The sequence below is a fragment of the Myotis yumanensis genome, unplaced genomic scaffold (genome assembly GCF_028538775.1).
Source record: "Myotis yumanensis isolate MYYU_CA2020_CCGP unplaced genomic scaffold, mMyoYum1.0.hap1 SCAF_14, whole genome shotgun sequence".
Lineage (NCBI taxonomy): Eukaryota > Metazoa > Chordata > Mammalia > Chiroptera > Vespertilionidae > Myotis > Myotis yumanensis.
In genome coordinates, this window is record NW_027223765.1 from 54,479,225 (window position 1) to 54,491,293 (window position 12,069).

Below are 12,069 nucleotides of genomic sequence, written 5' to 3' on the forward strand. Positions count from 1 at the left end.
TATTTCATTTCCCACTCCCTCTTCCTATTGTGCAGGATAAAAAATGCCAGGTGAAATGTTTTCTTGAGTTTAAAAGACCTGTTTGCTAGTCAGCAAGACTAGGATGAATTACATGTTATAGGAAAACGTCCTCAAGATTAGAAAACCTAAGCATTCACATCAGTGAGGCAGTACACTACTGCATTTCATCAATTCTAAAACTAGTTCTTGTAAGACACAGCGTTATTTTAGGCATCACTAGGAAAGAAGACTATCAATTCAACTAGAACATGCCATCAATCAAGAGGCACCTTGCTTTCAGGGATGTGAACATAAAAAACTTGCATCTTGAAATCAATAAAATACGGCAACACTTATGTAACTGAGAATCTGCAATCCTGTCCAAGATGATTACTGGAAGGAGAACACCTTAAACTGCTGTGTGTGAACATGAACTTAAATGGAAGAATACGGAAACATTTTCAGTAGCACACTTCAGTTTATTGACCTATGTAAAAATAATAGGTCTTAAAAAGTCAGAACAGTAAAAGAATATGCAAAAGGTATTTCTGTTTCTAGAAGGCTATACAAGTATGCAAAAGGAATGTTATTTTTTGCATGTCTTTTTTTGTTCCAATTCCCCTCCTCCCCAAACTTCATTTTTAATGATACAAATGACTAAGGACCAGTTTAACAAACCCACTTTATGTAAATACTACATGCTTTGGAATATAGATAGAAAATGTTCCAAAAAGTTGTTCAGAAACTGCTCTAGTCACAATATGAACAAGAAACCTGTAGAAAAGGGGGAAGGAGCACCTGTTATGGAATTCTGAAGCAGAGTAAAGAAGATCTGGAATATGGAAATATTTGTTTAAAAAAAACTCAACCATAACCACAGCTAATTAGTTCTTCCACGGAAAGTATGAGGTAGTTTTAGCCTCATAATTAAATCTACCGCAGCTTGGAGTTTCTGTACTTTAATGACTAATCTGGTTTGTGTCACTTGGTGACTTAGCACTACCTGTGGGATTCAGACAATAGCTTACTTTTCTAACAAGTCACCATTTTAAGGCACACAATTCATCTAAAATGATGTGCTTTTTTTTTGTTTTGGGTTCTTTCCGTATCACCTCAAAATACATTTTCAAAATCTTGATTATAAACTTTCCATATCAAGTCTGCCATTTCAGATGACAGCCACGTCGGAGCGTTAACAGCCTGAATAACAGCTCCTCGTGCCACTGGAGCAGGAAGGAGGAGCGCGGGGACGGGGCCTGGATGCCCCCCAGCAGGTGGCCGGCCGCCGGGGGGTCATCGCAGGGTGCCAGGCGGCAAGTCTGTCTGGAACCCACTTTCTGGTGCTTATGAAACCATCACTCTTTATAAAACCTAAAAACATTTACACTCGTCAGAACTTCATGAAGACCCAGCTTCTCTTCAAGTAATTCTCCAATACTGTCCAATGTTCCTGTCTGGGGGGAGCAGCGTCCGTCCCCGCAGCTCGCCCACCGCTTCCTGAGGGCGAGCGTGGCCAGCGCTGGCCTCCCGGGCGCCATTCTGACTTGTGCTCTGACATCCCCGCCTTCGTTGCTCTTGGAGATCCTGACAGCACTTTGCACAGTTTGGGTTCGCCTTCAACAACTTTACTCCCTGACAAAGTGCTCGCTGTTGAGGAAGGCCGAGCCCTCCCTGGGCCATGGTGGGCCTGCTGGCCCCCGCTGCCGGGGAGGCCTGGCCGGGACGGCAGGTGTCCGCGGGGCTTTGTGCGGCTGAGGGTGGGGTTCACTTCGAGCAAGGGGAGTCCTCTTTTCATCCTCTGATGCCAAACAGCCTTCTGGGAAGATGAACACATTTCCAAGGCACACGGTGTGAGAACGCAGGGCGGGGGAGTCCGGCTCCGCTCAGACTAAGGTCCCGGGCTTGGAGTCTTCATGCCAGAGGAGCCCCTGCTCGGCTGCCTCCAGGCCGCCCGCCAGCCGGCCCCCGTCCGCGCTGTCCAGGGCCCCGGCCTCTGCGTACTGTCTAGGAAGGAAACCAGAACAGTCACTACCTGGGCCATTTTTGTTCCCACAGTACAACAACCACCACTCAGAGAAGTTAGTAGAAAGCGCTGTTAAGAAAAGTATCCAAAACTTGGAAATAAGGAAGGATGGCTGTCGTCCTGCATTCCATGCTGGAGTATTAGTGCTCTAGAGGCATACACGTCTGTCTAACTCACACTTACCACCGACTAAGACCCAGATTGTTCTAAGTTAGACGGTAACTTATAGTTGTTTGTGTGGAGGAAAGAGAAGTGACCCCTGTCTAGTAGGAGAGATGATGGTAATGGTTGTACCGCCTGTGGGATGCCCACCAGTCTTGTACCTGGTGATTTCTCTCTCAGTGTGTGGAATACAGTCTCTGATTTCTCCTGGAACCAGCTTTACCATTATGTTAGTTCTCTCATAATGAGTTAAATAAGTCTGTGACACATGCCCATTTTCCATTTATGTGAGAGTCATATTTTAAACTTTTTAGAAGGTATTTTTGACAGCCACATTTGAAGTGTTCTTCCAATTAAGGGGCTACCCCAGATGCTTTCCTCCAGGATAAGGGAATATATTTTGAGGGAGGCAGCAGCATCTTGGGACATATTTTAGATCCCTAGGGTTTATGGGTCAAGTATAAATTGGAAACATCATCATATATACAAATTATAGGCATATTTGGATGGTATATCCCAATGAGAGCATCCTATTACACAAACCATTCCAATAAGCAGAACCTCATTCTGTAGCAGGTTAGAAGAGGTTAGGTAGTTAGTAGATTTCCTTTTATCTGAAATCGCAATGCTTTCTAGTAAAGGGAATAAACAGCCTTTGGAGAAAGAGCTTTGGATATAAATACCAAGTGAATCCAGGCATTTAGTGGTTTCATATAATAAAGGAACAGTCGGATTTCCGTAACTCCACACATCAGCCAGAGCAAGCAGGACGCCTGCAATGCGAGAGGCACACGCAGACGAGGGCTGTACTTACAGCTGGCTACCCCTAGCAAGAGAGAATTTACCACTGCTCTCACTTCTGGAGACACAGCTGCTCTCTGGGACAGAAGCCCTTGGTTCTGCCTAGTGATAGGCAGAGTGAGACAGGGAAGAGGAAAGGAATGGAAAACGGGGAGTGAAAGAAAAGTTATTTAAAAACACAATTTGCAGCAGCAGAACCACGCTTTGACTATGCTGTATATTAGGTGTAACAAGAGACTTGAACCTTTCTGACTGTGGAAAGTTTATGCCACTGACAATTCTACCACACCCTGGGGGAAAAGATCATTAAATAACATGCATTTTATTCATATTGATCTAATCACTGATTTATTGCTAAGCATTTCAAATCTTTAACAGAAGAGAAGATCTAAAGTTTTTTGTCTTTACCTTGAAACCCAATTTCTCTTGTTTTAAAAATTATCTTTACATCAATAATAACATGCAATTTTAGGGCAAAATTTCTAAAGCTTTATGGATGGTTGCTATTATACTTGCCTATTGAATTGAGGAAACTATATGATAATTTTTAAAAAATCCTAAATAGACATATGAGTGAAAATAAGCACTCCTATAACTGTGGCTGGGAGGATAAACTGGCAAATTTTTCTGAAAAGCAAGAGCTTTAAAAATATACTTTTCAATTTAACCCTTTATTCCTACTAATTGGAATAAATCCTAGGGAAATAATCTGGAATTTGGACAAATGTTTTGTACAAAGATATCAATAGCAGCATTACTTAAAATAAAAATAAAAGAAAATCCAAAACCATTCAAATTCAAAATATGGGTAATTTTTAAATAAAGTATGATGTATTTATTAGTGGAATATCATATTGGTCACATAAAATAAAGATTAAAGAGCTTTTAAAAATATGGAAATGTGTTTATGTTATATTAAGTAAATAATTGGAACGTAGAATTTCATATATGACTAATGATGTAAAACTGTATATGGTACCATTACAACCATGTTAAAAATGGATACAGAAAAATGGGGGAAATGTGCCAAAATGTTAATAGCTGCTATCTCTAGAGGGTGGAGTTGTGGGTAAACTATTTTCTACTTATTTATCTCTTTATTATTTTCTTAATTTTCCACCATGAGCTCACGTTAAGTGCATATGCACACACACAATAAGGATCTTTAAATAGTTCTAATTTCCTGCCCATTGTGCCCCTTGGACCGCAGACTGCCCTGTCCAGCCACCGAGGCTGGCTGCAGTACATGGCCGACTCGCTAAAAGCAGAGGTTCCCTCAAGACGCAGCACTTCCCGAGTCCAGTGAGAGCTGTGTAAAGGACACTATTACAACTGCTTATACAGTGAGTGTTTTATATCATTTCTAACTGGGTCAACAAAAGGGGACAGTAGAAGTATACAGCCCTGGCCAAGTGGCTCAGTGGGTTAGAACATCGTCCCAATAAGCCAAGATTGTGGGTTCGATCCCTGGTCAGGGCACATACAAGAATAAACCAATGAATGCACAAAGAAGTGGAACAACAAATCGATGTTTCTCTCTCTCTCCCTTCCTCTCTCTGTCTAAAAATCAATCGATACAAAAATTTAAAAAGTATATAAACATGTATTATATAAGATGATTAGAACTGACTTGAAAAAAATCAACACAAATTCTGGGCCAAAATCATTTTAGTTCTTGCTCCTAACTCATTCTCAAGCATTATTTACAGAAATCTAAGCTATGTCATATCCTCTGAAGTATATTTTCATTAAAATTCTATTTTGAGCACAGCCTTTGTTGAGTTGAGACAATTGGACTAATATTTCAAGCCAAGAAAAACTCCTGCTGAATATGAAGGAGAAAAATAAGGCTTTTGGGGATGAATGTGTCCATTTGCATGTAACACTAAGAGCTTTAATGAGAAACTATCCTCTGGAAGGCAGGGAAAGGTGGGTGGGAAGAGATCAACCAATGCATAAATGCATAACCCGCGGACAGGAACAATGGGGTGTTGAAGGCCTGGGTGGGCGGGGTAGGGGGCTGGGCAGGGAGCGGGCAGAAGAGGTTAATGGGAGAAAAAGGAGTACCTATGTAATACTTTCAACAATAAAAATTAAAAAAAAGAAATTAACCTATCAAATTCACCAGTATAAAGCCCTTTATAAGTGTTGCCTGTGTAAATCTCCCAAGCCTGAAGCATCTGATTAAAAGAAAGCAAAATTGAATTTCTAAAAATCCCAGAAAATGTTCTACTTCTGGGCACCGTGGGTGTGAACGATATTCTATCAGAAATTGATAGGGAGAAATGACCTCTTCAACCTTGGCTTCTCTGTCACACGAATAATTGAAAAATGTGTAATTCAGAACTTGCAATCATTTTAACAATCACATTTCGACAAACCGTTCTTACATATTTCTTTAAATGTTTATAAAGAATTACTTTTTACAAACAGGACAGCTGGCTGTGTCTGTTGCTTCTTAATAAACATAGGGTCAGACACAAAAAGGCAGCAAGTGTTTGGAATGAAGCCGCCAACTGTTCTTGAGGAATCCTGGCATGCACAGATTTTTCTGCAGCGGAGGTATTTCTCCTGCAAGGTTCCAGAAGAGTCTAAATCGATAAACCAATTACACGGTTTCAAGTACTGCAACTAAAACCAAAACCTTCAGACACAGAATTTAATGTACGGAACTCTAAGAACAGGGTCACATTTGAAGGAGCTAGATTAGGGTGTCAACAAACTTTTCCTTAAAGGGAAGGTATTTCGGGCTTTGTTGGCCATATGGTCTGTCGCAACTACTCAACTCTACCCTCATAGTGCAAAACCAGCCATCCATAATAGGAAACGAATGAGCATGGCTGTTTTCCAATAAAACCTTATTTATAAAAACAGGTGGCAGCTGGTTTTGACCCACAGGCTATCCTTTGCCACCCTGGAGCTAGATATTTCAGCCTTCATAAGGTAAGTCAGGGTTCCTGGGTTCCTGTGACCTGGAGCAGCGACTAGAGTGTCTGAGCGTTGCTTCCTCACCTGCCTGGAGAGGGCAAAGGACTGTAGAAGTTGCCGTAGCAGCTGGTGTAGGAAGGATGTGCTGGGGCCTCGTACTCAGAAAGCCCTACTGTCATCTGGGTCCTCCAGCTCCCGGAAACGTTTGTAGAAGACACTAGAAATAAAAATGGAAAAATAGACAAAATTACCGATAATACTTAAAGTGAAAATTGTTTAAGCCATTTACACGTACTTTATCATCAGCTGTGTGCAAAACAGAGCTTAAGAACCAATGTCTGGAGACCACAAAGCTCCTATCCAGTTTGGTCACTTACTGGCCGCATGACTGTGGGCAAAGAGCTTACCCTCATTAAGCTCAGGTTCTTCATCTGAAAAGTGGGGATGATGACAGATATATTCTCATACAGGGAGCATCAGGATTAAGTGCGGTAATGTATGAAAACACTCAGCACTGTTCCTGGCACGGCGGAGGCACTCAATAAATGATAACTGTTAATGTTATTAATGGGGATGAGGTAAATGAGAAGACATTCTATTTTACAAAAATACCAAAAGACGAGCCAGCTCCATTGAGACTCTCCCTGGGCTCTGGTGGCTGGCACGGGGCTTCGTCGGGGTAAGTGGCAGCTGAGCTCCTTTGCCGTTGGAGGAAGCGTTCCCCAGGTGAGCTGGGGCTTGACTGTTCCTCAGCCAAGGGCAGCCGGGTCACTAGGAGGATCCAGGCCTATTTCTTGCCTCTATGAGAAGGTGGACGGGTGGGGAAGGTAACTAGCATGGAAAGGCTTTCAGGAAGAATAGGTTTCGTTCTACTGAGGGGCTGGCCTGGAACAAGGCAAGGGCATTGCTGGGGAGCCAAGCCCAGCGAATGCCTCCCCACTGGGCACTTGCTGTCCTCCCTACAGCCAGCCTGCTCCACACCTAGGTGCCCAGGCGACCACAGTGCCAGGCTAGTCACCCAGGACTCAGATAACCAGCAGCTGTCCTCGTTTCTGTTCCTGGCAGCCAACTCCTCCTCCTCTCTCTCACCCACACAGCACTGTGACCCGTGTGAAACCAACATCCCCAAAGCCTGGATGCCACAGGTATTGACCCAAAGATGTGAGCTTCGGGAACATTTCACCAGTCTCCGTGGTTGGGTCCACGCTGGGATCGAACTCCCACTCGTCACTTACTAGCATGGGCTTGGGCAGGGCCATGTGAACTCTTTAAGCCAGATGTGCCTCAGCTGTACAGTCAGGATGATAAAAGAAACACAACAACACCCATGAAGTGGGATCATGCACACAGAGTGCTGCTGCATGCACAGGGTAAGATGACAATACACGAGGCTGCCATTACTACTCAAACTGAGTCACCGAGAGCGTTTAGGTGGCTGGAAGGAACTACAAACCCCCGATAAGCTGGCAAAAAATCGGAAACCTATCTGTGCATGAGAATGATACATGCCTGCTGTAACACATCCCTTTAGCTGTAAAATGTAAGCAGGAATGAGGAAAAGTCCAAAAGGAGTTCTGGGAGCACCGATTTCCATCTCTCTCATTGCAGAGCCCATCTCAGTCCTTAGAAAGTGGCGCCTTTGGTCTGTGGGGCCAATCCAGCCGGTGTCAGCAAGGCTCGCACCGGGTTCAAATCAGGACGTGGTAACGCCATCTCCCTGGCCCCCAACAGAGCCAGCTGCTCGGGGTGTTGCTGGTGCTGAGTTCCACCTGCCTCGCCCGGCCTCACCGTCCAGGAGGCACTGCCCAGCCCTGCGCCCAAGCCGCCTGCGCCCGCCGTGCTTGGTGTTTCCTTGAAGCACTCTGCCCAGGTTTGGTTTCTGAGTTTCCCACGACGCCCTGAACTTTAGGGGAAGAAAGGCGTTTTCTAGATCAGAGCCATAAATAACAAGCAGTTACTACCGGAGCCTTTTCATGTGTTAGATGTGGTGACAGACGGGAAAGCACTAGCGGAAGTCCAAAGTCCTGCGCAAATAAAAGAACTCAAACCCAAACAGAAGTCTCCATAGCAATGCCTCTTGTCAACAAGCTGACGAAACTTTTTTTAACCCTCACCCGAGGATATTTTTCCATTGATTTTTAGGGAGAGTGGAAGAGAGAGGGAAAGACAGAGAGAAACACTGAAGTGAGAGAAAACACATCGATTGGCTGCCTCCTGCACCAAGGTACGTGCCCTTAATCAGAATCAAACCCAGGACCCTTTGGTCCGCAGGCCGGCGCTCTATCCACTGAGCAAAGTGGCGAGGGCAACAAGCTGAGGAAACTTTTAAAGGAACAGTCTTCACTGACTATTACTCCATGGTTGGGATCCCTGTGCACACCTCACTAGTCATGCTTGAAGGAGGGGGCAAGACTCATGCCCTTAGGGGTTCACACTGTTCAAAAATTCATTCATTTCTTAGAAGCTTTACAATTACTCAATTTTCATATATTCCTCTGGCTGCTAACCGAAGTGTGAGCTCACAAAGGCCAGGAGGTGCTCTGGCCCGGCTCCCCGCCTCCGGGATGTGCCTGCGGGTTTGCTGAAGTTAAACCACACAGACACTCCTCGTATCCACCCATTTCTCTACTTAAAGTGCTTGGCACAGCTGGGGTTGGGCAGAGAGTCCACCACGAATGTCAGCAGAGTTAGGGGCCCAAGTCAATGCATGAAGGGAACTCCGATCAAAACCTATCTTTGGAAATCCCTTAAATCAACCGTAAAGTGGACTATATATGATTACTGAATTGAGTCAAGACATGCGAAGTTCTTCGAACAGTGCCAGGAGCAGTGCTTAGTAAATTCCAGCTTCTATCACAATTACGAGAAGCCGTACACAGGCACCAGAGCAGCCAAACAGACGGGTCACACTCCTGGTGGAGGACAGGAAAGGAGGCGTAATTGCTTTCTCGCACCTGAAGGCTTTAGCCTGCTCTTCCAACACATCAAACCTCAACGACCTGAACACAGTTAGGAGATGTGACTGTCACTATTAGGCCCAGGAAAGATACAGTCTGGGAAGCCCCTAACGGAGGGCGTTCAATCTACAACTTCCTTCAACAGACCCACGCGGACGGTGCTCGTCACAAGGCTGGAGGGCACTGCTTTTCTGTTGGCCATTCTTGCCGCGGGCGCGCCCAGGCTGCCACCCTCCTGACCTTGGCACTGGTCTCCTGATCCTCTCGGGGTGTGGTTTCGGGTGGGCGGGAACAAGGGACAAGTTAAATACGCATCAAGTGCCTCCTCTATCCTTTTTTCTTATTTAAAAAATATATTTTTATTGATTTCAGAGAAGAATAGAGAAGGAGAGAGAGATGGAAACATCAATGATGAGAGAGAATCACTGATCAGCTGCCTCCTGCAGACCCCACGCTGGGGATCGAGCCCACAACCCGGCATATGCTCTGACCGGGAATCAAACTGTGACCTCCTGGTTCAGAGGTCGACACTCAACCACTGAGCCCCACTGACTGGGCACGTGCCTCCTCTGTTCTTACCTGAGGAGTAGGAAGACGCGCGGCTGCCCGGAGAGCAGGGCACCTGCAGCGCCGCCCACCCCAGGCATCGCTGGGAGCCCCTGTCCGAGTCCACGCTGCTCTGCGGGCTGTGGCCCTGCTCCTTCTGCCCGGAGGCCCGCTGGTACCAGCCGCGCAGATGCTCCGCCACCAGGGCCTTGTGGATGTGCTTGGTGACGCGCTCCGAGCCCGCGGCCCTCCTGGGCAGCCGGAGGGTGGCATAGGGGTTATGGGGCACCCGGTCCACCTCGTCTTCATGGAAGGACCTGCTGTAGTCCCGCTGGCGGTCGTATGCATAGTGGATGGAGGAGCGGTAGGAGGGGTTGACACTGTACTGTCCCTCTGTGTCGTTCTCGTAGACGTAGCCGCCGCCGTAGTAAAGGTCACACTCCGCGAAGGGCGTGCACCCGATGTAGTAGGAAGGCTGCTCGTGGCCCTGGGCGTGGACGCCGCTCCTCAGGCTGTCCCTCGGCGCCAGGTTGGGCATGCTCCCCGAACTCGACGGGGCGGCGCTCTGCTTCCTGGACCTCCTCCGGCCCCGGGCGCGGGCGTCCAGGGTGTGGGCGCCGTGGCGGGGGCCGGCCGCGGGCGCCACGCAGTAGTACTCAGCGCTGGACTGGCTGGTGCAGGAGGACCCGTCGTCCAGGACTTCGGTGCTGCTGCTCCGCTGGGACTTGCAGAGGGAGAAGAACGGCCGGTCGTGGTCCAGCTCGGACAGCAGGTGCGACTGGGACTCCAGGCTGCCACTCCGCTGGCGGCAGTGCTGAGCGGGGGGTTCGGGCCTGAGAGCGAGAAAGGCAGACTTGTCAGAGGAGGGAAGGGACCACACCAAGGAAAAGCCACGGGAAGGATTTAAGAGCTACAACTGCGGCAGGACTTCCCCGGTTTCCCAAGCCGACCATGCCTCAGAACCCAGCGTTCATCTCCATTCACGGCCATGGTCACGATGAGAAAAGAACCAGGTCCTGTCAATTGTGTCATCCACGGCCTTTCCTGAGAAGCAGGAAGATAAACTGATGACACAAACCTGCACCAAAGCCGAAGGCCCCAGTCTCTGACAGGCCCGTCTTCCACGGGACGGGACACACAGGCTCAGGGCCTGGCGTCGGGCTCTGCCACTCCCCGGCTGGGTGAGCATGGCCTGGGTAGTCCACCTCTCTGACCCTCACGCCCTCCTCTAAAATGAGGACAAAAGCAGTACCCGGGATCTACAATCAGGCTTGCTGTGGGGACTAAATAATACGGCGCATATAAAATAGCGCAGCCTTCAGCGAACACTTCAAAATGTCGCTGCTGTCACTATCTTCATCCTCACCATTGCATAGCAGTATCACCATTGCATTGCATAGGTAGTATCTGGTTGGAAAGATTAAGGGGCAAAACATTACAATATTGACTTGAACATGATACATGTTCTTTGCCGATAAAAGTGAAACTGTGAGTAGAAATGTAGATCCATACACTAGAGACCTGCTGCCCAAAGTCCCTTAAAATGATTACAAAACACAACAAAGTAAAACACAACCTGAAGGCAAAGCTTAACAGAGCCCACGAGGCCGAGGGGGCGCTCTTACTCTAAGTGGCTGCTGCTGTAGGCGTTGCGGGTGAGCACGGGGGTGGTGGGCATGCTCCGCCCTCCGGGGGGCCGCCGCTCCGGGGTTTTGTAAGGGCTGCTGTGCGTCGACAGCATTTCTCTGTGATGGAAACAGAATTCAGGAAATGAGGAGTCTCCAAGGTCTGGCAAACGTGCCATAAGCTGAAGGAAAGGGCGCCTGGACCTTACTGTATACTCTTCTTCAAAACCTACTGAAAAACACTAAATTATATCAGAAGTTCCATGTTGCTTAATATTTGTTTATAATGTTATTTTAATGACTATGTAAACTCCACTGCAAGGATTTACTATAATTCATTTAAACAATACATTTGGGCTGCTTTCAATTGGTCACTAATATAAACAATGCTGCAATGAGCATCCGATATTTAATCAGTTCAACAGGAAAAATCCCAGTCAGTGAAATGACTGGGTCAAAGAGCAAACTCATTTTAAGCTATTGGGGATGTGGGCATAATTTTTAAGATAATGAATGTTGGTTATAATTCTTCCTTGTGCTGAAATAGCTTTGTTTCCTGCGATGTGAGAAATGCGTATGCCTGTTCAGAGCTCCAGGGACTTTCTTCAGTGAGAGAGATGTGTGTATCTGTGCTGTCCTAGCCTACAACACTAGCCACATGGGGCTGTTAGTACTTGACAGGGCTGGTGTAACCGAGGAACTGAATTTAAAATTTTATTTACTCTAATTATGTTGGCTAGCCGAGCTTTAGGCGCTTAGATCTCTACTGTGTAAGGCAGTTTTTAAATGCCAATCCACAAACTGGGACTCATATGTGACAAAGGTTTTCACAGAACTTTGACAATTCAGAAACATAACCTCATATTGATTTTACTTTCATGAGTGAAAAATTATTTAATCCAAATAATCTCTTTATTTGGAGACTGGTTTCCATCTTCCCTGAGATGAGGTATAGCACACTGATTAAAATCACATCACAGGTTTTAGAGCAGGCTGCCTAGGTTCAAATCCTAATTCTGACACCTAC

The 12,069-nt window shown here is 46.5% G+C and overlaps 1 protein-coding gene across 4 annotated transcripts in view; it reads right to left on the reverse strand.

Annotated features, from left to right (window-relative positions):
• Positions 1-465: 465 nt before the first annotated feature.
• Positions 466-12,069, reverse strand: part of FRMD4B (FERM domain containing 4B) — a 295,154-nt gene continuing 283,550 nt past the window's right edge. For 3 of the 4 annotated variants that reach the window (XM_070390990.1, XM_070390991.1, XM_070390987.1), the window contains 4 exons: positions 11,043-11,162; positions 9,451-10,250; positions 5,999-6,131; positions 466-2,004 (listed from right to left, as the gene is read on the reverse strand). In XM_070390990.1, the coding sequence (XP_070247091.1) occupies positions 1,884-2,004; positions 5,999-6,131; positions 9,451-10,250; positions 11,043-11,162 (1,174 nt within the window). In that variant the 3' untranslated portion in view covers positions 466-1,883. The remainder of the gene's footprint in view (positions 2,005-5,998; positions 6,132-9,450; positions 10,251-11,042; positions 11,163-12,069) is intronic. The other variant, XM_070390988.1, reaches the window with a different exon arrangement.